Genomic DNA, 22,500 nt, shown 5'->3' on the forward strand with positions numbered 1-22,500 from the left:
ATCGCCGTAGAGCAAATGTGACCTAGGCCTAACACAAACATCATACTTACATACTTTTACACGAACTGTAATTTTGTTTCCAGGTCAATAACTCGACGTGGCCTCTTACTGGCAATATCAGCAGTGGATTTTGTACGCTTTAGGTCCATGATGAACAAAACAACACGAGATTAAATCAAGCACACGGAAAAATGATGCAATCAAGAGACGCGGTAAACACGAGATGTACACCAGAACAATGCTGCGTGACACGGCATGCTGTTTTACAGTAAACTTTTTTTTATAAGTAGAAACCGTACACTCTAAAATAACGATAAAAAGTACAGTATAGTAAATACATAAACCAGAAACATCATTGTTTATTATCATTATCAAGTATGTACTGTACATAATTGTATGTGCTATTTTTATACGACTGGCAGCGCTACTTCGGCTACATCACTCGGAATTTTTCAGCTCGATTATAATGGAGCTGTCAGATCCGTCGTATATGCGAATATGGGACCACCGTCATATATGCGATCCATCGTTACCCAAAACCTCGTTATGCAGCGCATGACTGTGTATATATATATATATATATATATATATATATATATATATATATATATATATATATATATATATATATATATATATATATATATATATATATATATACATATATATATATATATATATATACATATTTGACACCTCGCACACTCCTGCAGCTGAAGAAGCTGCACAAAGCAACCCAAGAAGGCCTACACAATGTAAGCACTTTTGCTGTTTCGAACCCTTCCCAGAGTTCCTCCACAACTAAAAAGACGTTCACACATAGTTCTCAAATGAGAATCACAATGCTACACACCCCCTCAGCCACCGGATCGGTTTCATCGCTTATTGGCGAATCATCAGCGATAGCGCAGACAGTAATGCATACCAATGAGGCTCCCAAGCATGTACCACGTGCAACGTCAAAAGTAGTCAATGTATAAATAAAGAATGAGAAGGGCACTCGGTCGAGCACATACCTCCGCCACGCAATCCCTGATCCATGAGGACATATCTGGCCCAACACATTTTTGAAATATCATGCACTACAGTACTACAGTATATAGTTTTTGGCCCTATATCTTGATGGTGAAGAATCACTTCAAAAATTAAATAATTCTCGTATCCAGATTCGGATTCAGATCTTCACCAAAATCGAATCAATTTGTCCTTGCCATACACAAACACAACTTGTCCACCAAGTTTTATTCGAATCCATCCACAACTTTTTGAGATATCGTGTTTTATATTGGTTTAGCCCTATCTCAATGGTGAAGAATCATTTTAAAAATTTTCAGATCTGGATTCAGATCTTCATCAAAATTGAATCAATTCTTCCTCGTCGCACACCCAACATGTCCACCAAGTTTTGTCCGAATCTGTCCACAAGTTGAGATATCGTGCTAAATATCGTTTTTGGCTCTCTCTCAATGGTGAAGAATCACTTAAAAAATTCTCGCAGTTGGATCCGGATCCGGATCTTCACCAAAATCCAATCAGTTCGTCCTTGTCGCACACCGAACCTGTCCACAAAATTTCATCCGGATCTGTCCACAACTTTTTGAGATATCCTGCACACAGACAAACATACAGACAAACTTCGACAAACAGACAGAAAGAGGTGAAAACATAACCTCCTTCACCTTCGGTGGCAGAGGTAAAAATAAAGACCCACTCACATCTCACAACGGTGAATGGAGGGAATAGCCAATCAGCTCTCACTGAATCAACTAAACGCAGGTGGCTAGGATTACATAAATAATTGACACCTCCCACACTCCTGCAACCGAAGAAGCTGCACAAAGAAACCCAAGAAGGCCTACACAAGGTAAGCACTTTTGCTGTTTCAAACCCTTCCCAGAGTTCCGCCACAACTATAAAGACGTTCACACATCGTACACGCATGAGAATCCCAATGCTACACACACCCTCAGCTACCGGACCGGTTTCATCGCTTCTTGGCGAATCATCAGTGATAGCGCAGAATTGGGAGCCTCATTGGGTATGCATTGCTGGTGTGATCTGTTTTGCAGATCATGCAGTGGGAGAGATTGGCTTGGGCCACATCCACTGAGTGACATCACTTGGCTGTCAGCTGATCGGTTAAACCCAGCTGCAGTTGGACAATATGTGAATAACTGCTGTCCAGGTATGCAAAGCCTTTTGGAAGTAATATGTCACATTGGGTTGAAATGATTGCCATTAAAAAACCTGTATACCAGCCTATTTCAGTCCACTGCAGGAAGGTCTCTCTCGACTGATAGTGAGAGGTGTTTGGCGTACTTGCCATGGTTAACAATGTGGGTGTGTAGGAGTGTGTAGCCAAGCAAATTAAACCCACACCAGTCAGTGGAGAAAAGAAATCCTTAAACTACTCAACCAAATAACTGTCATCATGCCAATTGTATCATACTAAAATATGCAATTTGGTATCTGTCTATCTGTCCGTCTAACCGCGATGCATTCGGTCATTACTTATCCAATCTCAACCAAACTTTCCAGGGGAATTCGGGTCATACAACAAAGGTTGTAGCAACTATCAACACAAACTATTCAGTCAATCCCGCCCATCATATGATAACCTTTTTAAACAGTTACTCGTGTTGCTTAACACGACTGAAAGAAATTTGGAGGAAACCCAATGTCCTTGGGGTATTCTATGCTTATTGCACCCACCACAGATGGATGGACTCAATCCGCCTCGACTGGCTCAGCCTCTCGCTCGGCTGCTAGCTCAGTATTTAGCTAATAAAGGTGCTTAAATGAATCTTTATGCATTAATAATGTATCCCATTGCCTGTCTGATTTATCTAGCCATCAGATTATATGTGGACTGTGTATGATTTGTATACAACTTGTATATTGGGGCTTCTTGTTTGATTTCTCCCAGACATGGCGTCACCCCTCCCCGATGCCGTTATGGCCAAATTCTGGCCTTTATTTGACTCAACCCCATACCCAACTGTCACAAGCAGTATTACATGCTTGAGGGAAATTTGTAGAACATTGGACGTGTTCATGTATAGTTACACATGGGCAGTGGGAAAACTACAAAATTGGACGTATTCATGTATACTTAGTAGGATCGCTATATGACGTGCCAATTGTACTTACACATGGGTGGTGTATAGCCGATGAGTCCCTGGTTTGCACACCTATCAGAAGTAAAATTATAATAACCACAAGTTAATCAGTCAATTCTGTCCGATGATAATGACATAATGATATCATGATAATGGCATGATGATAATATTAATAATAACAAGAATATTAACATGCATATCTCCATATGTTATGTGAATAAGAAGCAGGACATCGAGCATTTCACCTTCAGAGGACATTTTTCCATTCAAAATGGTGCATCGGCAGTCATGATAATAGCATAACAATATTAACGTTATTACAAAATAATGACAATTATCCATACATCCATTGGGACCACACTCTGTATGGAGCAGCAGTGCTGCTGAAGCAGTCTCCTGAACTACTGGGCACAATCTTGGACGGGTCACCACTCCGACGCAGGATACCAGCATGCTGGTACTCATTTCACCAACCTCGGAAGGCTGACAGGCTAAGTCAACCCTACCTAGTATTAATTCAGTGGCCAAGCAGGATTTGAACTCAGGACCCAAGGATCCCATGCCCACCACCCCAACCATTAAGCCACCACCAGACATAATAACATGAATCATAATAATCTTAATAATAATAGTAAAGATAATAAGGATAACAAAATGGCCGAGTCTAAGGCATGATCATGCTCAGTGTGAAAATGTGAAATTAAGGCTGAAAGGACTTTAAATACAAATGGAATTCAACAATGTAGAATGGTACGCATTCGTGCAGATATGCACATACACATGAACCCCCCCTCCCCCCCCACTTCGCCCGGCAGATGTTTCTATATTTTAAAATGTGATATGCTCAACTGCAACATTAAGCTTTTTTTAGTGGAGAAAGGTATACAGCAGACATTTAAGCAGCAAGGCACTGCTGTGTTGTCGTTACCCTGGAGCAGACATGATTTGTGCTGTCTCATCACAGATCGCCCAGCTAATGTGGCCTATCAAGAATTTGATGTCCCTCTAGACTTCCCACTTGCACTGAGACGCTTCCTGCCTAATGTACCTTACACAAGCCAGCCGGGCAGGTGAACCCAAGCATGTACTTTGGATTTTTCACAAGCATATCCAGTTTTAGGTTGTAGCTGGCAGCAGGACTAGTGGTAATAATGATCACACATCTGTACTCTCAGATGATATGCCTTCACATAGCCTTGGCTGTTTTGATTAAGAATTGGTGATTCAAGTTTTGGGATTCCATACTGCGAGCTCATCCATGCTACGTGCCATTTCTAACTCGTTGAAGCACATAATTTCAGGTCTTTGCTATGTCTAACTCATATAACTCCCATTGTGCTGCAATGTTATTTCTTTCTGTATGGAGCTTCATGCTTAACTACTGCACTTGTTTCCTTCAGACTTGTACGTTGCATGGTTCTTGTTGCCTTGAGGGACATCGAGAATGGCGAGGAACTTTATTCCAACTACTTCACTGTGATTACCTAACATCGCCATTCGACTGCTCTTACCATGTATCATATGTACCTATTGGTGTTTATGAAATGCCTGTGATGGTTAAACGACTTTAGTTCTGATGTGTACCTGTTGTGGCATAGATGACTCACTGGTCAGGACACTGCACTGGCATCCTTTAAAGTTGTGAGTTAAAATCAAGCTGAAGGCAGCAGTATTGAGGATTCTGGTAACTGAGCAAGTCGTTGAGAATCCACAAGAAAAAATATCCATCTCAAGAGTAAATTTTTCAAGTCATCATCATCACAAGAGGCAATTCAAATTCCCTTCGGATTTTTTGGCTGTGTGAAAAGGCCAATTTGCCATTCAATCGTCCCGTACCCTGAACCACATGTGGAAGACTGGCCCTGGAGGTGGCAACTCTGCAACGAGGTTAAATGACCAATCGTATTGATGCTTCGAATAGGACGAGACTGTAATTGAAGAAGATGAAAGCTCGTCACGCAGGACAAGACCGTGGTGTGAAATGAAGCTCTGTTCACACACAGAGAATGGATCTCATCATCATCATCATCAGCAGCCCCAAACATCCTCAATGGAAGCCCATAGCCCCAAGCACAGAGGCCTTGCATGGCCGACCAAAGTTGGTTGGCATAGTGGGTGGCATCGGGAAAGGTGTCATTGTAAGCTGAGAAGAATTCTCCCTGGACATGAAGCAATGCACCATACACGAGTCAGCCAGGAGCCAGAAAAGTTTTTTTTTTGGTGGTCTTGGGTACTTCGTCTGCTGGAAATTTTTCATTGCTGGCAGGTGTTGGGCCCATGGGGGTAGACTATCGCTGGGGTGGATGTTGATCCTGAAAATGATACAATTTTCTTTAAATGAGAAATGAAGTCTGCTCATGCATGTAGTCCCACACATAGACCTCTGTGTTAGTTTTGTACGTTTTTGTAGGGAAGTTTTAACTTAAGAATGTTGGATGAAGATTTAATAGATAATTTCTCAATCTTTCATTCATTGATATCAATGACAAATCAATTCTCTATAAAATATACAATAGATTGATAGAAAATGCACTTATTACTCATGAAAACAGCTAAAATAATGTGATATAAATGTACTTCTGTATATAATTGCCGAGTCGGCTGGAAAACTTTGTCGGTTTCAAATTTTGATCTGAATGCTCACCCTTTTTAGCTCACCTGGAACGTAGTTCCGGGGAGCTTATGGGATGGCGCGTCGTCCGTCCGTCCATCCATCCACAACCACTTGCAACTTCTCTGAAATTGCACACAATTTTGGTGAAACTTGACCACAACCTTCATCACCCGTGATGTACCAAAGTATGTTCATGGCATTAAAATTAATCAATAGGTATTTACTTTCTTCTCCCTTTCATATTTTGAGTCATCCACACCTACCAGTGGTTCCCTGATTTTCTTATCCAGCCTCTACCAGGTGAGTGCCCAGGGGTATTGCCCCTATTTTTGTATTTAGATTGCTAAAACGAGAAATAATATACATGTAATTTATGTCAGAGTGAGTGCTGAGAGAAATAACTTTAACATAACTGTGATTAATAAGGGGTTAAAAATAATGAAAGGAAAGAGGTTTTTGGATTACACACACACACACACACACACACACACACACACACACACACACACACACACACACACACACACACACACACACACACACGAGGTTTTTTTTGGATGGATAATTAGAGATTACATTCTCTAAAATAAAATTTGATCACACACAAATAAGATGCAAAAAGGGAGATGATTTGGAATTTTGTCTAGAGATAGAGATAGAGATAGAGGAGACGAGAGACAGACAGACATTGGGATCTGGCATGCATCAGAGTTTCTGTTAAAAAAACTGCACTCCATTATCATATTTGTGATCAAACCAGAATTATGCCAGATGGAGATGTGTCAATGTAGCAGAGGGTCATCCACTCAAGGAGTAAACTCCACATATCTACGAAGCACTGAACAACACACAGGCAGCAGTGCCCAAGTCTGAATGGTCGTGCAGTGGAACATGGCATGATATGGCCATGGATCTCTGAACAAGGTCTGTGGAAAGTATACTTACCAAAACTCCAGAGAAAAGGCACTGTCAAAGTGTCACTGGACTGCACATGTGGAGGCACCTGTCACAGCGATGTCCATGGAGAGGAGGGATATTGCTAAAAATTCTGCTGAATCTGCTGCTGAAACACAAAGAATCTGCTGTCAAGCACATATATATGGAGGAATCTGCAGTCAAAAACAGTGACTAGTTTCTGAGAGAATGATAAATCCCTTTCACATTGACAATCCCCACAGAACAAGCAAGCACTTGTAAATATTGCCACATCTACAGTGGCTCCAGATAATGAGAGAATGCATCAATAAAGTGAGAAAATGGAACAATTTCAATGTATCCTTGTAACTGAATGCAAGTGCTGTACATTGCAGTTATTGGTGACAACTACTCCAGTCAATAAAATAAACGATCAAATCAGGAGAAAGAGCCCTCAAAGGCAGTGTAGAGATATAGTCCATGGGCCCAGGCATATATTGGTACCATCTGAGGAAACCAATATTTAGGGCTACTAAGTTATTGGTAGGGACTATATGATTATTTCAATATGTGATAACCGCTCCAGAAGAGCAAGCTGTGTATGTATTTTGCATTTTTACCATTTTACCATTCTGAGATATTGACGTTTTGGGGGAAAATAAAAATAAAAAAACCAAGGACCACTGGGAGGAAGTGGCAGAGCTGAAGTCCACGCAGGAGGAAGCAGGCACCCGAATGCTTCTGCATGCAGCAGAGGCTGGTTACAAGGCTGCGGTGATCACTGCCGAAGATACAGATGTCCTCGTGCTGTGTCTTGCCTTCAATAAGGATATCCCATGCCCCGTGTATCAGAAGTGTGGTACGCAAACCCGCACACGGTTCCTAGACATTGACAAGCTTGCTATATCGATGGGAGACAGTGTCTGTGATGCCCTGGTTGGACTGCACATGTTCTCCGGTTGTGATACAGTCAGTGCCTTTGCAGGCCGGGGAAAGATGGGCGCCTTGAAGCAAATGAAGTCGGATAAGACCGACCAAGAGGCCTTCAGTCAGCTCGGTCATTCATGGGAAGTATCCACCGAGCTCTTTCAGAAGCTGCAAGAGGTCACCTGCCACATGTACGTGCCGTCTACCAACACCACAAAAGTCAATGAACTCCGACATCAACTCTTCTGTACCAGATGGGGAGAGATAGAGTCCAGTCAGCTTCCACCATGTGAAGACTGCCTCTTCATGCACGTCCTTCGTGCAAACTACCAGGCTGCTATTTGGAGGCGCTGTCTGCAATGCCAACCCTATGTTCCAAGTCCCAAGGGTTGTGGATGGACCACTGATGATGGGAAGCTGGCCATCGAGTGGATGCAGGGTTCTCCAGCACCGGATGCAGTGTTGCAACTGCTTTCCTGCAAGTGTGGACGGTCGTGCAAACTCCCAGACTGCACGTGCCTTGCCAATAGCCTGAAGTGCACTGGCATGTGCAAGTTGCGAACCTGCAGCAACCAACCCTTCTGATGTCGAGGAAGAGGTTGTAGACCTCAAGGACTCTGATGCTGATAACAGTGATGAAGACTAGACTACTGATCCATGGTGTGAATGTTTTGGCACAATCACAAGGACATTCATGGCTACAAATATGCACGAGTAAAACATAGTACATAAACATGCCACAGTAGCGTGGTGAAATTTGGGTTATCCGTAAATTTCACATTTTGGACGCGTGTTGGAACTAGGTTAGGGGAAGGGCAATTCCTTTAACTGTGGTAAAATCTTGTAAAATGTTCATAAATGTTTTCCTCATACAACATGTGCATGTTGTAGGCTACTGCGGTTCAGTAGCACTACCCAGGGAACTTGTATGACAATATTATAAATTAAAATGTACTGAAAATCACTAATCAGCAACATTTTGATTGGCCCTATTGTTCGCCCCCTTTCTGCCATAAAACAAATTCTGCCTTCAGGAATGACAGAAAGGATTATTCAGATGGTATAAATAAAGCATTTCAGACATGTATTTGTGGTTTGCAGTTCATTCTAGCCCCATGTGGAAACAGCAATTGCATCATTAGTGAATGTTTCTGAGTTTGTTTCTGAGTTTGTGAGCGATGTTTCTACACATCGCACATGCAAAGGAAACTTTGGGCATAGACAGGGTTATTTTGTGGAGTTTGGATTTGGATGTAGCATGTATGTTTCCATGATAATACTCAATAACTGGAGTCAATGAGCTATTCTTGCAGACTGGCACTGGTCATAAGAAAAGATTTGTGCCAATGCACACTATTACAGCAGGACTAGGAAAAGACACGTCGCTGGTATTGCCTTCAATTCATTCATTCAGCGGATATGACTCGACATGGTGGATGGTGAATAAAGGAAAGAAAAGGTGGATAAAGACAGTCTCAGAGCACTCGGAACTGATGGATGGATTTAATGGTCTTGGTAAAGATACAACTCAGGTAGGCCCTGCAACCGAAGCAGCATATGCATCTCGTGTCCATTCTGTACTCTGGGAGAGATGAGGCATCCATGGATACCATTTGATATGACAGTTTCCTACACCATCAAAAGGCACTTTGAAACTGGAGGAAACTCTGAAAGAAAGGTCTGGCAGACCCAAAGCCACAACACGATCAGAAGACAAGTTTCTGAGAGTCAACAGCTTGCATGATAGGCGGCTCACAGGACAGCAGCTTCAAGTACAGCTTAACACTGGTCGAAGTAAGGAAGTCTCAGTTTCAACTGTGAAGAGAAGACTTCGAGCTGCAGGTTTGACAGGTCGAGTAGCAGTAAGAAAGCTATTGCCAAGATGGCAAAATAAGAAAAAGAGGCTTGCCTGGGCCATGAAGCACCGACAGTGGACTACTGAAAACGGGAAGGTCTTATAGACCGATCAATCAAAATTTGAAATCTTTGGTTCATCACGCAGGGTTTTTGTAAGCCGTCGAGTAGGCAAAAGGATGGTTCCTCAGTGTGTGACACCAACTTTCAAACATGGAGGAGGAAGTGTGATGATCTGGTTCTCTTATGCTTGATCCAGCGTCGGCGACTTGCAGAGTGACTGGGACCCTGAACCAAAAGGGCAACCACAGCATTTTGTAGTGCCATGCAATACCCTCTGGTCTATGCCTTGTTGGTCAGGGGTTCATCCTACAGCAAGATAACGACCCAAAACATACCTCCAGGCTATGTCAGAACTACCTTAGAAGAAAAGAACAAGATGGTAGGCTTCAAATCATGGAATGGCCAGCACAGTCTCCAGACTTGTACCCCATCGAGCTGGTTTTGAGATGAACTGGACAGAAGGGTGAAAGCAAAGCAACCTACATTAGGCCATGAGCTAGACCCGGTAATTTATGGCCACCGGTACCATCGGAGGGGAATAATGTTCATCTTAATTTTTGGCAGGGTATACATCTCTACAGTCAGTAACTATGTGATAGCATTGCATTGGTGGTAGCCTTTTGTGTGTTCTTAGCCATTTAGTAACCCCATCCCAAAATAAACTTTTCTGAAACTGGCTTAAGACAGAAGAATACATTCTATTTAAAGCTAATGGTTCTCTCTTATTATAGGCTATATCTTCTTGAAAATTGTTAGACACGTAGCTCATGCTATTTGCTTTTCAAAATAGTTGGTAAAACTAGCCTGGCATTTAGTGTTTGCAATTACAGGCACTGATAGTCCAGTGCTTAGTGGTACGGAAGTTTTTTGCCCATAAACTAATGAATGGATACCATGTTTAAATACATGAATTTGAAGAAAATTTAATCATTAACTGAAATAACAAAATATATTTTAAGTTAGATGTACATTATAAGTGTGTGTGTGTGTGTGTGTGTGTGTGTGTGTGTGTGTGTGTGTGTGTGTGTGTGTGTGTGTGTGTGTGTGTGTGTGTGTGTGTGTGTGTGTGTGTGTGTGTGTGTGTGTGTGTGTGTGTTATACTATCAAAATGTGTGTTTGTCAAACGGACTGAAATGCACTGATATGTGCAGACTGCCAGACTGAGAATCAGGCATCCATCCTTGAGTCAGACGATGAGGAAAGTTGAGATGAGGATATTGAAGAACTGGATAATGATCATGGCTTTAAAGTTCATCTTGAACATTTTATATCACTTAAAATCAGTGCATATGATCAGAGATGTCTTAGAAACTATAAAGGACCCGTCTTTGGTTCACAAGACAATATGTTTATCAGCAAAACATTGGGCCTTGGTAATGGCCTTGTTAGTGTGGGACATCACATTTGTGTTTCTATTCTGTAATTTTATGCTGTACAACAGAAGATACAACAGAAGATTGTTTCATTTTTACCTTTGGCTCTTTCATCAGATTGCACATGATTAACCATCTTGATAGTCTTATTGGTTTATATTGTGTAATACAGGTGTTTGATACCTTCATATGTGCATTATTGAGTATCTAAATCCATGAAATTCTGTATTTTTTGAGAAATTACAGGGAAAAAACATTAATCTTGTTCATGAAGATGCTATCATTTACCTTTGTTTGATTCTTGGAAAGTATCTTCAATAACAACAGGGAAAATATCATGACATTGACCAAACTACATAAATCCATCCAAATTAGGTATTTTTTTTTCATTTGGGGGGGGGGGGGTGGGGTAAAAAATGTCTGCTATGCTGATCTTAATATACAACATACAAAAAAGAAATTTAGATTTCTGGATTTCTTAATAAATTTGCGAAACACCCATGTAATTATATTGTTCCAGAACTTTTATTTACTTTCCACAGTAAATGACAGACAAATACTTTTCTAAAGGCAGTATGATTTATCACACAGGAAATAGACACTGATATACAAGCGTCACCAATGACATACCTTTCAACCTCGGCAGGTTTAGCACTTTTTGTTGAGAAGCAAATGATCTGAGCAAAAGGTGAGACAAATTTCAATGTTAATTTTTGACTGATAAAAAAAATGTTGTTAAGTTGAAGTAGGATGTCTTAACCTTGAACTCACCATTTTGCACAAAAGCTTATTTAAGGGTAGGCATATAAACATGGTGATAACACACATAAAGCTACCACCGATGCAATGCTATCACATATTTTCTAACTCGAGGGTTGTATTCCTTGCCAAAAATCATGATGAGAATTATTCCGCCCAGATGGTACCAACCAATCCTACTGGCTCATGGACTAACAAGTGCAACACATTTGTGGGAACTTCTGCAACAGTATTGGGAAGAACTTTCCGAACAATATTTGATTTCCATTGTGGAAAGAATGCCACGAGTATGTTTGGCTGTTATATCAGCAAAAGGTGGCGACTTTGACGAGTCAAAATTTTAGATTAAATTTTGTTCAACAAAACGATTCCATGATTTCTTTTTTTATCTGCAATCCTTTATTTGTTCTATGCTTTAATTTCAGAGTACATCGGAACATTAAACTGATTAAATTTCAGTAAAAACTGGAAAAAAAATGGGGGTGTTCAAAAACTTTTGACCGGTCATGTATATATTCTGTCCCGTCCTGTGTTGTCACTGAACTACTCCCTCAAACTTTTGTGAAATCGTACCCAACTTCTAGGCTGCACTACCTCTCCGGTGTTTGTCTTTCGGGTATTTTTAGAACTTTAAAAAAAGTTTTTTTGAAACTCACCACCTTCTTCACCACTATGTAACCATGTTATCAAAAATCATGTAACCATGTTATGGCAGTTAAATCTTCAACTTAAATTGCCAATAAAAATATAATTAATCATGAATATTACAATCCGGCAAGAAGGAACGGATCGTTGGGAATAAAGACCCGGCTAAACTTAGATTTGAACCATGCTGGAACAATGAGAGAAAAGACAAAGGCGAGCTGGGAACATTCCTAATAACAATGATTTATTAACAAGCAAGCGAGGAAAAGCATGTGGCACAGTAAAGATGTATTGGGTATGTAACGCAGGGTAAGAGGAGAGAGGTATGGGGTGCGACAATAATACAAGCAACTTACGAAAGCAGACATAATGCAGACTTGATGCGAGATTAATAAGAGTAATAACAATAAGGATCTTCTGCAGGCTTACTTAATAGACAGGTGCCAGCACACTCAGACACACACAGAAAAGGAAACCCAAATGTGAAGGGACTTTTGCACCCAGGGAAGAAGGGGAGTTGAGGTTATAGCTTTCGGTACCTGGGCGTTTCGGGGGAGGGATGCTCCGTGGTGCGGTACTCAACAATAGTCGCGTTGTTCTGGCCACAGCTGCACGTGTAGAGATCGTGTTCTGAAGGAGGAGCCTGAGTGGAGAAGGGCAGAGTCCAGGGGCGAGGGTGGAGCAATAGGCCCTCAAAGGGCGGAGGAGCTCCTTGTGAGCCAACGGCCATCCATATCTAGTGCCCAACTGTGTCTGCGGACGTCCTCCTGCAGTTGGGTTACTTCTTATTAGGAGGTTGGTGGCAGGATTTGCACTCCAGCCACCGTAAAACGCTTCATTCCGCAAAACGCAAAAACGCAAAAAAATCTGAAAACCCACTCCGTGGGAGTACCTCCTGTGCAGCTTCCCTTCGCAGGGCAGCTCACCGGATGATGGGATTGGGGCAAAGCCTTCGGGACCCCCAATCTTTGATAGGAGGGAAACCACGGGGTAACATCCCTGGGTCAGATTGCGGGAGAGTGTGTCGGAGTGGTGCTGAGGTGTCGTCCACCAGACGGCGGTCTCCTTGGGTTAACCTGAGGCGGTCCCTTCGGGTGGGTGCCTGGAATGTCCTATCCCTAAGAGAGGATGATCACCTGTCTCTGTTATCATCTGAGCTCAAGCGTTTGGACATCGGGATTGCAGCTCTCTCTGAGGTTCGGAGACCGGATTGCGGCGAGATAATGGTGGGTGGTTACACCTACTATTGGTCTGGTCGCTCTGATGGTTACCATACCCAAGGAGTTGCTGTAGCTGTGTCCAATAAGCTGACCCCAATGATAATTGAGGTAACACCGGTCAACGAGCGTATTATGAGATTAAGGATTCGTCACTCCTTAGGTGTCATTTCCCTGGTCTCTATTTATGCTCCGACTGAGGCGAGTGATGTTACCGTGAAGGACACATTCTACGCCACACTCGAGTCTGTGGTTGATCAGTGCCCCAGACGAGATACACTTCTAGTCTTGGGGGATTTCAATGCATCGACTGGAACTGATAGGGATGGTTATGAGGTGTGTGTTGGTCCCCATGGGTCAGGAACTATGAACCAGAATAGCACTAAGTTCCTTGACTTTGCAAGAAGTCATGGACTTAGGGTGGCTGGTTCATGGTTTCAGCGCCCGCAAGCTCATCGCTGGACTTGGTATTCCAACGCTGGCGGTGTGGCAAAGGAGATTGACCATGTCCTCATTGACGGTCGCTGGAGGATGATCCAGAACTGCAGGGTCTACCGGAGTGCTCAGTTCCTCAATACTGACCACAGGCTTGTTGTAGCAACTCTAAAGCTGCACCTTAAATCCTGGAGAATGGTACCATCCCAGCCTAGGCTGGATGTTGCCAAGCTCAGGGATGAGAGAGTAGCTGAGGAGTTTGCGAACAGGCTGAGTGGACACTTGGGGGGTCTGGGTGCTTTGGGGGTCCTGAAGAGTTGTGGAACACCTTCAAGACCACCGTCCTTGATGTTGCCGGTGGATGCCTTGGAGTTCACCGCAGGGCAAAGAAGAATTTTGTCTCTCAAGGGACACTGGATACCATTGACCAGAGTCGCAGGGCCAGGCTGAATGGCAGAGCCGAGCTGTTCAGGGAGCTGAGGCGTAAAACTGTACGTGCACTGAGGGTGGACAAGGAGGCCTATGTGCGAGGAATCTGTGAGGGGTAGAGCATCACCTGTGGACAGGTGATTCTCGTCCCGCTTACAGGGGAATTCGCGCATTACGTTCATCCAAGCCCATCCCTTGGAGCACTGCAGTTCGAGCAGAGAGTGGTAGGCTCTTGACAGAGGAGTCTGAAGTGAAGGCCCGCTGGGCCGGTTACTTCGAGCGGTTGTACCAGGCTGATCCCCCAGCTGTCGAGTTGGACGTCAAGGGTGTTACAATCCCTGTTGCTGACCCTCGAATCAACTGTGGTCCACCATCGCTTGTGGAAACACGGGCTGCGGTGAACCAGTTGAAACGGGGCAAAGCTCCAGGGATCTGTGGCATCCATGCCGAACTTCTCAAGGCTGGTGGAAATGCTGCACTCGCGTCGTTGCATGCAGTTTTGTGCTCTGCCTGGAACACAGGCATCATCCCAACTGACTGGAAGAGGGGCCTTGTTGTCCCTCTCTGGAAAGGGAAGGGTGATCGCCAAGACTGCAACAACTACCGAGGGGTGACGCTGCTCTCAGTGCCGGGCAAGGTCTTGCTCGGATAATTCTTGATAGGGTTCGCCACCATCTGCTTGAGCACCAGCGTCCAGAGCAGTCAGGCTTTACACCAAAGAGGTCAACGATTGACCGTATCCTTGCACTTCGTGTACTCACCGAACGCAGACGAGAGTTTCGGCAGGGGCTGCTTGCAGCCTATGTTGATCTCTGTAAAGCGTTCGATTCAGTGAATCGGGATGTCCTCTGGAGGATTCTTGGTCTTCGTGGGGTGCCACCGAAACTGATCGATCTGATGTCTGAACTCTACTCTGGTACTGAGAGTGCTGTGAAGTGTGGTGGTACCGCCTCTGACTTATTTCCAGTTGTTACTGGAGTTCGTCAGGGATGTGTACTTGCCCCCACACTTTTCAGCACTTGTATGGACTGGATTTTTGGGAGGATGTCGGAGAGATCAAGTTGCGGTGCATCGTTTGGCAATGTCAAGATCTCGGACCTTGATTTTGCAGATGATGCAGTCATCTTTGCGGAGACTTTAGACATCCTCTTGGGGGCCCTCGAGGTACTGAATGAGGAGTCGGAGCCGTTGGGATTCCGGATTTCTTGGGTCAAAACAAAGATCCAGGCTTTCGGTGACATCTTGGATGCTGCTGTCCTGTCTGTGTCTGTTTGTGGTGAGGATGTTGAGGTCGTGGATAGATTCACTTACCTTGGCAGTGATATTCATGTCTCCGCAGGTTGTGAGCCGGAGGTCAATAGACGTCTGGGTCGGGCCTGGGGAGTCATGGATTCACTGGATCATGGGGTGTGGCGCTGCCGGTACCTGTGCGGGAGGACGAAAGTCCGAGTCTTCAGGTCCTTGGTACTTCCAGTCTTGCTCTATGGGTGCGAGACTTGGACTTTCACCAAGGATCTGAGACGGAGACTTAATTCCTTTGGTACCAGGTCTCTTCGGAGAATCCTTGGCTATCGCTGGTCGGATTTTGTGTCCAACGAGCGGTTGCTGAGAGAGACTCGGATGAGATTTGTTACCTGCATAGTCCGTGAGCGTCAGCTGCGGCTGTATGGACATGTGGCTCGTTTTCCTGACGCTGATCCTGCTCACCAGATTCTCTCAGCGAGGGAGTCTCATGAGTGGAGGAGGCCAGTGGGCCGACCACGTGCCTCATGGTTACAGCAGGTTGACCATCATCTCAAGGAGATGGGGATGGGCCTGGCATCTGCCTGGGGGATGGCCAGACGGAGGCCCCTGGAGTACCGGCGGAAAGTGGATGCAGCGACGCGCTGTTCTGGCACATGCTCCCATACCTGACCTGAATAATACAAGCAACTTACGAAAGCAGACATAATGCAGACTTGATGCGAGATTAATAAGAGTAATAACAATAAGGATCTTCTGCAGGCTTACTTAATAGACAGGTGCCAGCACACTCAGACACACACAGAAAAGGAAACCCAAATGTGAAGGGACTTTTGCACCCAGGGAAGAAGGGGAGTTGAGGTTATAGCTTTCGGTACCTGGGCGTTTCGGGGGAGGGATGCTCCGTGGTGCGGTACTCAACAATAGTCGCGTTGTTCTGGCCACAGCTGCACGTGTAGAGATCGTGTTCTGAAGGAGGAGCCTGAGTGGAGAAGGGCAGAGTCCAGGGGCGAGGGTGGAGCAATAGGCGGAACCAGTCAGGAGGAAGTTCGTCGAGGAGAGACGTGGGCGGAGTTGAGAAGCAGGAACACTCTGCGTGAAAACACCGACACCGAACACAACACTTCAATTCTCAAAATGGAGGATTTCTCCGTCCTTTATAGAGCCGGAGGCTCGGGGAAGACCCATGCCGAATCCAACGTCATCGCCCGAGTCGGGCACTCTGACTGGCTCCGACCCCTCACGTGATCTGCGAGTTTGGGCCGGGTTTCGGGCAGACGCTGGTGCAGCCCGCCCACCTTGCTGCCAAAGCGTACGCTGTTATGATGATATGCTAGGTGGTCATATTTTGGACCATTAGCTGTGTGTTAATCAGCTGTCGGGATTCTAACCTTGCTTGTAATTGTGTATTATTCAAACCTTGCTTTAAAATGTTGCTTTAAATGTATCATGCTGTTTTCACTATGTCTTTGATAACCCTTTATGGCTCTGCAGCTGCACAACAGCATGTCCTTGGGAAAACTGTGTATGCTGATATCCCACACATTCCTGTTCTTAGTCATCACCAGAGTTTCGCCTTTGCTATCAGCAGGTGCCAGTGTAGGGGTGTAGGAGTCTTAGAAAGTTATTAGTTTGCAAGATGAACTGTTGGGTTGCGAATCTGAGGATTGACTGATCCAACTTCCTGAGGGCCCCTAGGGAGGGGGGGAAAGAAGCCCACTGCCGCATTTATTTCTTTATTTCTTTATCCCTTAAGCACACACTTGTAGTCCACACCCAGTTCTGCTTTTGTGTGATTATATAAACAACTGTTTTGAAGTAAGAATCTCAATGTGGTCCGGGGGGCACCTGACTGAAGGGCCTTTGGGCTGCATTCCGCATGCGTAGTGCCATCTTCTGAAATAAATCGTATCATTCGAAAACCCTCATTCGACTCTGTCATTACTCGGCCGAGTGAAGAGTCATAACAATTGGCGACGAGGATGGGATGCGACTGATGCTGGCGGTGTGGACGGCGGGACTCCACTTGGTGTACAGCGATCACAAGGGTTCAGCTAAAGGTACGTGGAAATTGCACGTATAGGGCACCTAAGACAGGGAGCCCTAGTTAGGTGAAAACTGTACACTTGGTGGGCAGTGCCCTCGCTGGACGCAGCTCCAGGATCTGCTCGGATCAAGAACTGTAACGGTAAAACATATGAGGTGATTCGAATGCGGTTTGTTTGAAGGGCACAAAGAGGGCTGGCAGGCCGTATGTTAGAACCGGTAAGGGTCGAGGATAAAGGTATCCGTGTGAAATAAGGAGGAAACAGGTTGGAATCCTGTACCAAGAGAGGGAAGGTTAGAGGCCTTCATTGGGTTTGAGGCTATTAGGCGGCGGGTCGAAAGGGATCTCGGTCCCGGTGTAAAAGGAGAAACGATTTACAGCTACTAGGCGGCTGATTGAAAGGGATTTCGGTCCCGACGTAAAAGGAGAAACGATTTACAGCTATTAGGCGGTTGGTAAGATAAGAACAAAAGATGGGGAATAACTCTGCAAAGAACATAGAGTTACCCAAAGGAACAACACTTAAAGTTATCGGTGAAAGTGGAAAACACTGGAGAGCGTTTGCAGCGTGGCTAACGGAGTCACAAAGAGAGACAGGACGTAAGCGATTAGATTCAGAGGGAATCTTGAACCAACGGGAAAAGAACACAAGGTTAATGAGCCAGGAGAAGGGCTGTTTGTAGAAGTTACCTGTTTGGATGTATTTGTGAATACAATGTGGTGGGGAAGGTTGAGTTTTGTGTTAGACGTAGTTGAGTGTTCCAACCTGGAACTTGTATGTGTGGAACAACTTGTATGTTTGTATGGAGATAATGATGGGTCGTCATCGTCAATGTGAAGACTTTGGACGAGGTGAATTGCGCACACCAAATCTGGAGGAAGGACCATGATGACCGATTCTGCACGTGTTGTTAATTCAGTGATGGGAAAATGTCATTGAGAGTGTGTGTGTGTGTGTGTGTGTGTGTGTGTGTGTGTGTGTGTGTGTGTGTGTGTGTGTGTGTGAACTGGATGGGGAATTGAATAATTAAAACCACTTCAGCAGACAGTTTGTCAAATGGGATGTCAAATGGACCAACGTTCGGATTTTCTCATGGTCCGATAAACTCTGTATGCTGTTTTGGCTTTGAACACTGTACGTGATAAATGGATGGTCTCCACGGAGCATCATTTTGATTTCAAATTGAAATTCAGTTCTGTTTCCACTTTGCATGTTTCGTAAGGCTGATCGACGTTACGGGTTCGTTTTAACGTCAGTTTCAATTCTGGTTTCATTGTTGGGGTCATTAAGCATGTTTTATGCTTGACTTTCGTAAATCTGGGAAAAAACTTATTTTATGGGGTTTTGAGTCACATGACGTGCCATAGGATTTAACAGGCGCGCCGAAAGCACGAAATCGTCCCGTTGCGAAGGACAGCTTATCGTGAGGGTTTACGAAATGGATCAGCACATTTTACAAGATGGGGACGCCCTTCATAGGATTCTGTAAAATTCCGATTTAAAACGAACGTATTTGAGATGTCGTCAAATATTTGTTCCGTGAGTTTGATGGTAAAAACCAACGCGCTGATAAGACGTATTGCTCATGTGAGTGCGTGATGACGTAATCACGCATGGGCCCAGCGCGCTTTGTCAAACTTGAAAGTGCAATTAACACCCTGCTGTGAATGTGCCTGCTTGTCGGAGCAATGTACAAGAATTTCTCGAGGCGGCTGATTTTGAATATGGTGGACAAACTAGATTTTAAAGAGATAGCTTTGTGGTAAAATTAATTAATAAGGACATTGACGTTTCAAAGGATCGCTCGATTTTGTGTTTCGAGGCGAGTGCACGCGCTATCGGAACATGGAAGCGACAATGCTTTGAAACAAGGCTGTAATATATATATATATGTTTGTTCCGGTTGTTGTTGTTGTTGTTGTTGATTGGGCTTCGTGACCGGAAGAGGAAAAGAGAAAAAAAAAAAAAAGAGAGACGCGGAAGAGGCGCAGGACCGAGGGATTTAGGATGGATGGTGTTGTGGTAATGAAGTGCCGTACTGTGATTAGCGGCAACGGAGATTGGGCGGATGTGGCAGCACTGTGTATGGGGGTCGGTGGCTGGTGATGACTCGTATGCCGCGTGCTCCGTGGAGGGTCGTGCTGGAACAGTAATGGTATGTAGTATACTGTATTAGGAATGGTGTACTCTGAGGAATGTAATTGAGATTAGAGTATGGAGTTTGCCTTCAGTATTATGTGTACAAGTTATTGTATTTTGTTATTCTTACCCTATGTATATTTATGTTGTTGCAGATATGCGTATGGGTTTTGTGAGAATAAAGCCGATCAAAAAGGTTTATTGTTGATTACTACAACAGATGGAAAGGAGGATTTAAATGCTTTGAACAAGGAACGGATTTTATTTAAAGTGGGTTTATCTTTTAGCCGCGTCTCGCGTAGTAAACGCCGGCTCTAAGAGTTCCGCGTTGTTCTTATTATTATTCTGGTGAAGACAAAACCTTTAGGACGTGGCTCTTGGACACATTTGTCCTAGTTTACATGTCAGACATCCAAGAACAAGGACGTTTGGTAGGCTACGCACTTATGAGGATAGCGGTGTTTTTGGGAAAAATTACGGGCGGGGCTCGTGCTGTTTGAACACGCAGCCATCGTGGGCCTTGACGAGGGAGCGTTTCGATTCTCTGCCTGTCAGGGTCGAGATGTTTGTTTGGAAGCGGACAGAAAAGCATGTCTGTTGTCTTTATATGAGCCTCTATCTGTCAGGATAAATTCATTGGATTTGGGGAAGTATAAGCGGAATTAAAGGGATGTAGAGGAATGGTTGCTGAGCAACGACATCGATCTGGAAGGAATGGAATTGGCTTTGCACTGCACTCACTGTTGACTACGATGAAACAGGGCAGGATTATGAATACGTGGCCAAAGCACATAGAGATTACACCGTCAAACGCTCTCTGATGACAACCAACCGATGGATCGGGAAGGAAGGAGCGGCGGTGGAGGTGGAACAAGCCGCCAGAGAGCGCGAACTAATGAAGCACAGAGAAGGACTAACACCGTACATCTCAATGGCAGTTAGTAACGGACATAGTGCAGGGGAGTTAGGAAGAATGGTGAACAGATTGAGATGCGCCCCAGAACCACAAGATGGGGCAACGAACACCAGAACACTTTACTGGCCGTCAGACAAGGAGATGGATGGAAGGTATGCTTGCCTGATCAAAATCCACAGTAGTGTACAGTAAGGTCTCTGGCCTTCACGTCCACTCACCACGCACCCAGAGCAACTTCCAGTCCTGCAAGCTCTAGTCATGGTGGGAGCCTCGTACGGAGGTATCATTTAAAAATAATCTTTTACACAAATACTTGTCATTATGTTGCAGTTGACTGCAGTGTTCAGTGCAGTGGCATGCTGTAAACCTTGTAGTAACGGAGACAGTGACAGAACCTTTGACGACACAATATGCAACTCCTGGTACTGACACTACTCCTTTGTGGGGGGGACCTATCACTAGGCAACACAACACACTCAAGCCAAAGAAACCGTATACACCTCCGTGGCAAAGGGGGACACGGAAATGAACCAGTACCAACCCCACAGCGACATAGGAGGGGAGCGGCTGGAGAAAGAATGGAAGCAGGTGAATACGCAAGGTTGGGGGAAAACTAACCAAGAACTAGATAAGGTAAAGATATTTTCAAAGGAACCTGGCAAGACCGCACCACTCATTTCCAGAGGGCTGACAACCATCCAGCCACAGCAGCTCATAGAACTGTCTTGCGTCCAAGCCGAGGAAACTTATGATTTGATAGAATGAAACGAGGAAATAAAATCGATTCGATGGTCTTATGCTATGATAAAACCTGTTGGGAGGGGGGGACGTCAGAAAATGCAGAAAAGACAGAAGTGGCTTGGCAGAACAAAACGCAAGACAAAACCCAGTGGGGGCACTTTGCACAAATAGGATTCATATGGGGTCAACACGCATCTCTAATTACCCAAGTTCCATGGGCCCCGAAAGAACCCTTTTGGAGTACAGTTGTGAAATCTTGTGAAAATACAGTAACCTCCCGGAGAAGAACACATTTCACTTATAGGTGTTTTCACCTATAAGGCTTGAAGCTCTCACGAGCGATCGAGTGGAACGCAAGGAGGGTTACGCAGGGTGGAGATCTATATTTCATGACTGGGGAGACTGGTTACTGTGCCTGGTAGGGGCAGCAATCCTAATCATCATGGGAATCATTTTTGGAGTATTTCTGATCAAACGTCTCATTTCCATTTGTCTAAAGAAATGCTGTGAAGCCTCACCCTCACCCAGGCCATCATAATAATTAACAGCGAACTCATGGAGGAAGACCCCGAGGACCTCTGTATGGGGCCACAACCAGACCCGACCCCCACCAGCTGAGGAGCCAACAAGGTGTTCTGGCGGAGGGCGCCCTGGGGAAGACTCTTCCAGGTATTACTGATTACCTCAACGAACTTTCAAGTGAAAAGGTAAGCCAAACATGGACTCATACATCTCACTACACACGAAGATACAGGAAGTTGTAACAAGAAAGAAAGGAAATCTACAAGTAAAATGCTGATGGAGGTTTATGATAGATGTGGCAGTGTTTTGACTAGCATATGCATAATCGTGGAAAATGGACAATACCAGATAGTGAAGGAATGTATGGAAAATACTTGTATGACCCTTATATGTAAATATGCATCTCATGAGACTCTTTTGTCTTCTAGCGCAAGTTGAGAAAGGAGCTTACACCATGCCTTGAGCGCTCACAGTGCTGCTCACCCATTAATACATTTGCATATTGTAAATATTATTGTTGTAATTAGTGTTGAGTATAATTG

The 22,500-nt window shown here is 44.4% G+C and overlaps 1 protein-coding gene and 1 long non-coding RNA gene across 4 annotated transcripts in view; both read left to right on the forward strand.

Annotated features, from left to right (window-relative positions):
* SETD9 (SET domain containing 9) overlaps positions 1-8,662 on the forward strand; it is a 142,506-nt gene extending 133,844 nt beyond the window's left edge. For all 3 annotated transcript variants that reach the window (XM_085885851.1, XM_085885853.1, XM_085885854.1), the window contains 3 exons: positions 2,070-2,185; positions 4,084-4,189; positions 4,520-8,662. In XM_085885851.1, coding sequence (XP_085741977.1) covers positions 2,070-2,185; positions 4,084-4,189; positions 4,520-4,607 — 310 coding nt within the window. In that variant the 3' untranslated portion in view covers positions 4,608-8,662. The remainder of the gene's footprint in view (positions 1-2,069; positions 2,186-4,083; positions 4,190-4,519) is intronic.
* Positions 8,663-19,053: 10,391 nt separating this feature from the next.
* The window catches only part of LOC147025172 (uncharacterized), a 4,281-nt gene continuing 834 nt past the window's right edge, over positions 19,054-22,500 (forward strand). The window contains exons 1-2 of the long non-coding RNA XR_015059372.1: positions 19,054-19,795; positions 21,965-22,500. The exon at positions 21,965-22,500 is cut by the window's right edge and continues 834 nt beyond it. This is a non-coding gene — a long non-coding RNA (uncharacterized LOC147025172). The remainder of the gene's footprint in view (positions 19,796-21,964) is intronic.

The sequence above is a fragment of the Eptatretus burgeri genome, chromosome 6, assembly GCF_056783735.1.
Source record: "Eptatretus burgeri isolate ZD-2024b chromosome 6, Ebu_testis_v1, whole genome shotgun sequence".
Taxonomy (NCBI): domain Eukaryota; kingdom Metazoa; phylum Chordata; class Myxini; order Myxiniformes; family Myxinidae; genus Eptatretus; species Eptatretus burgeri.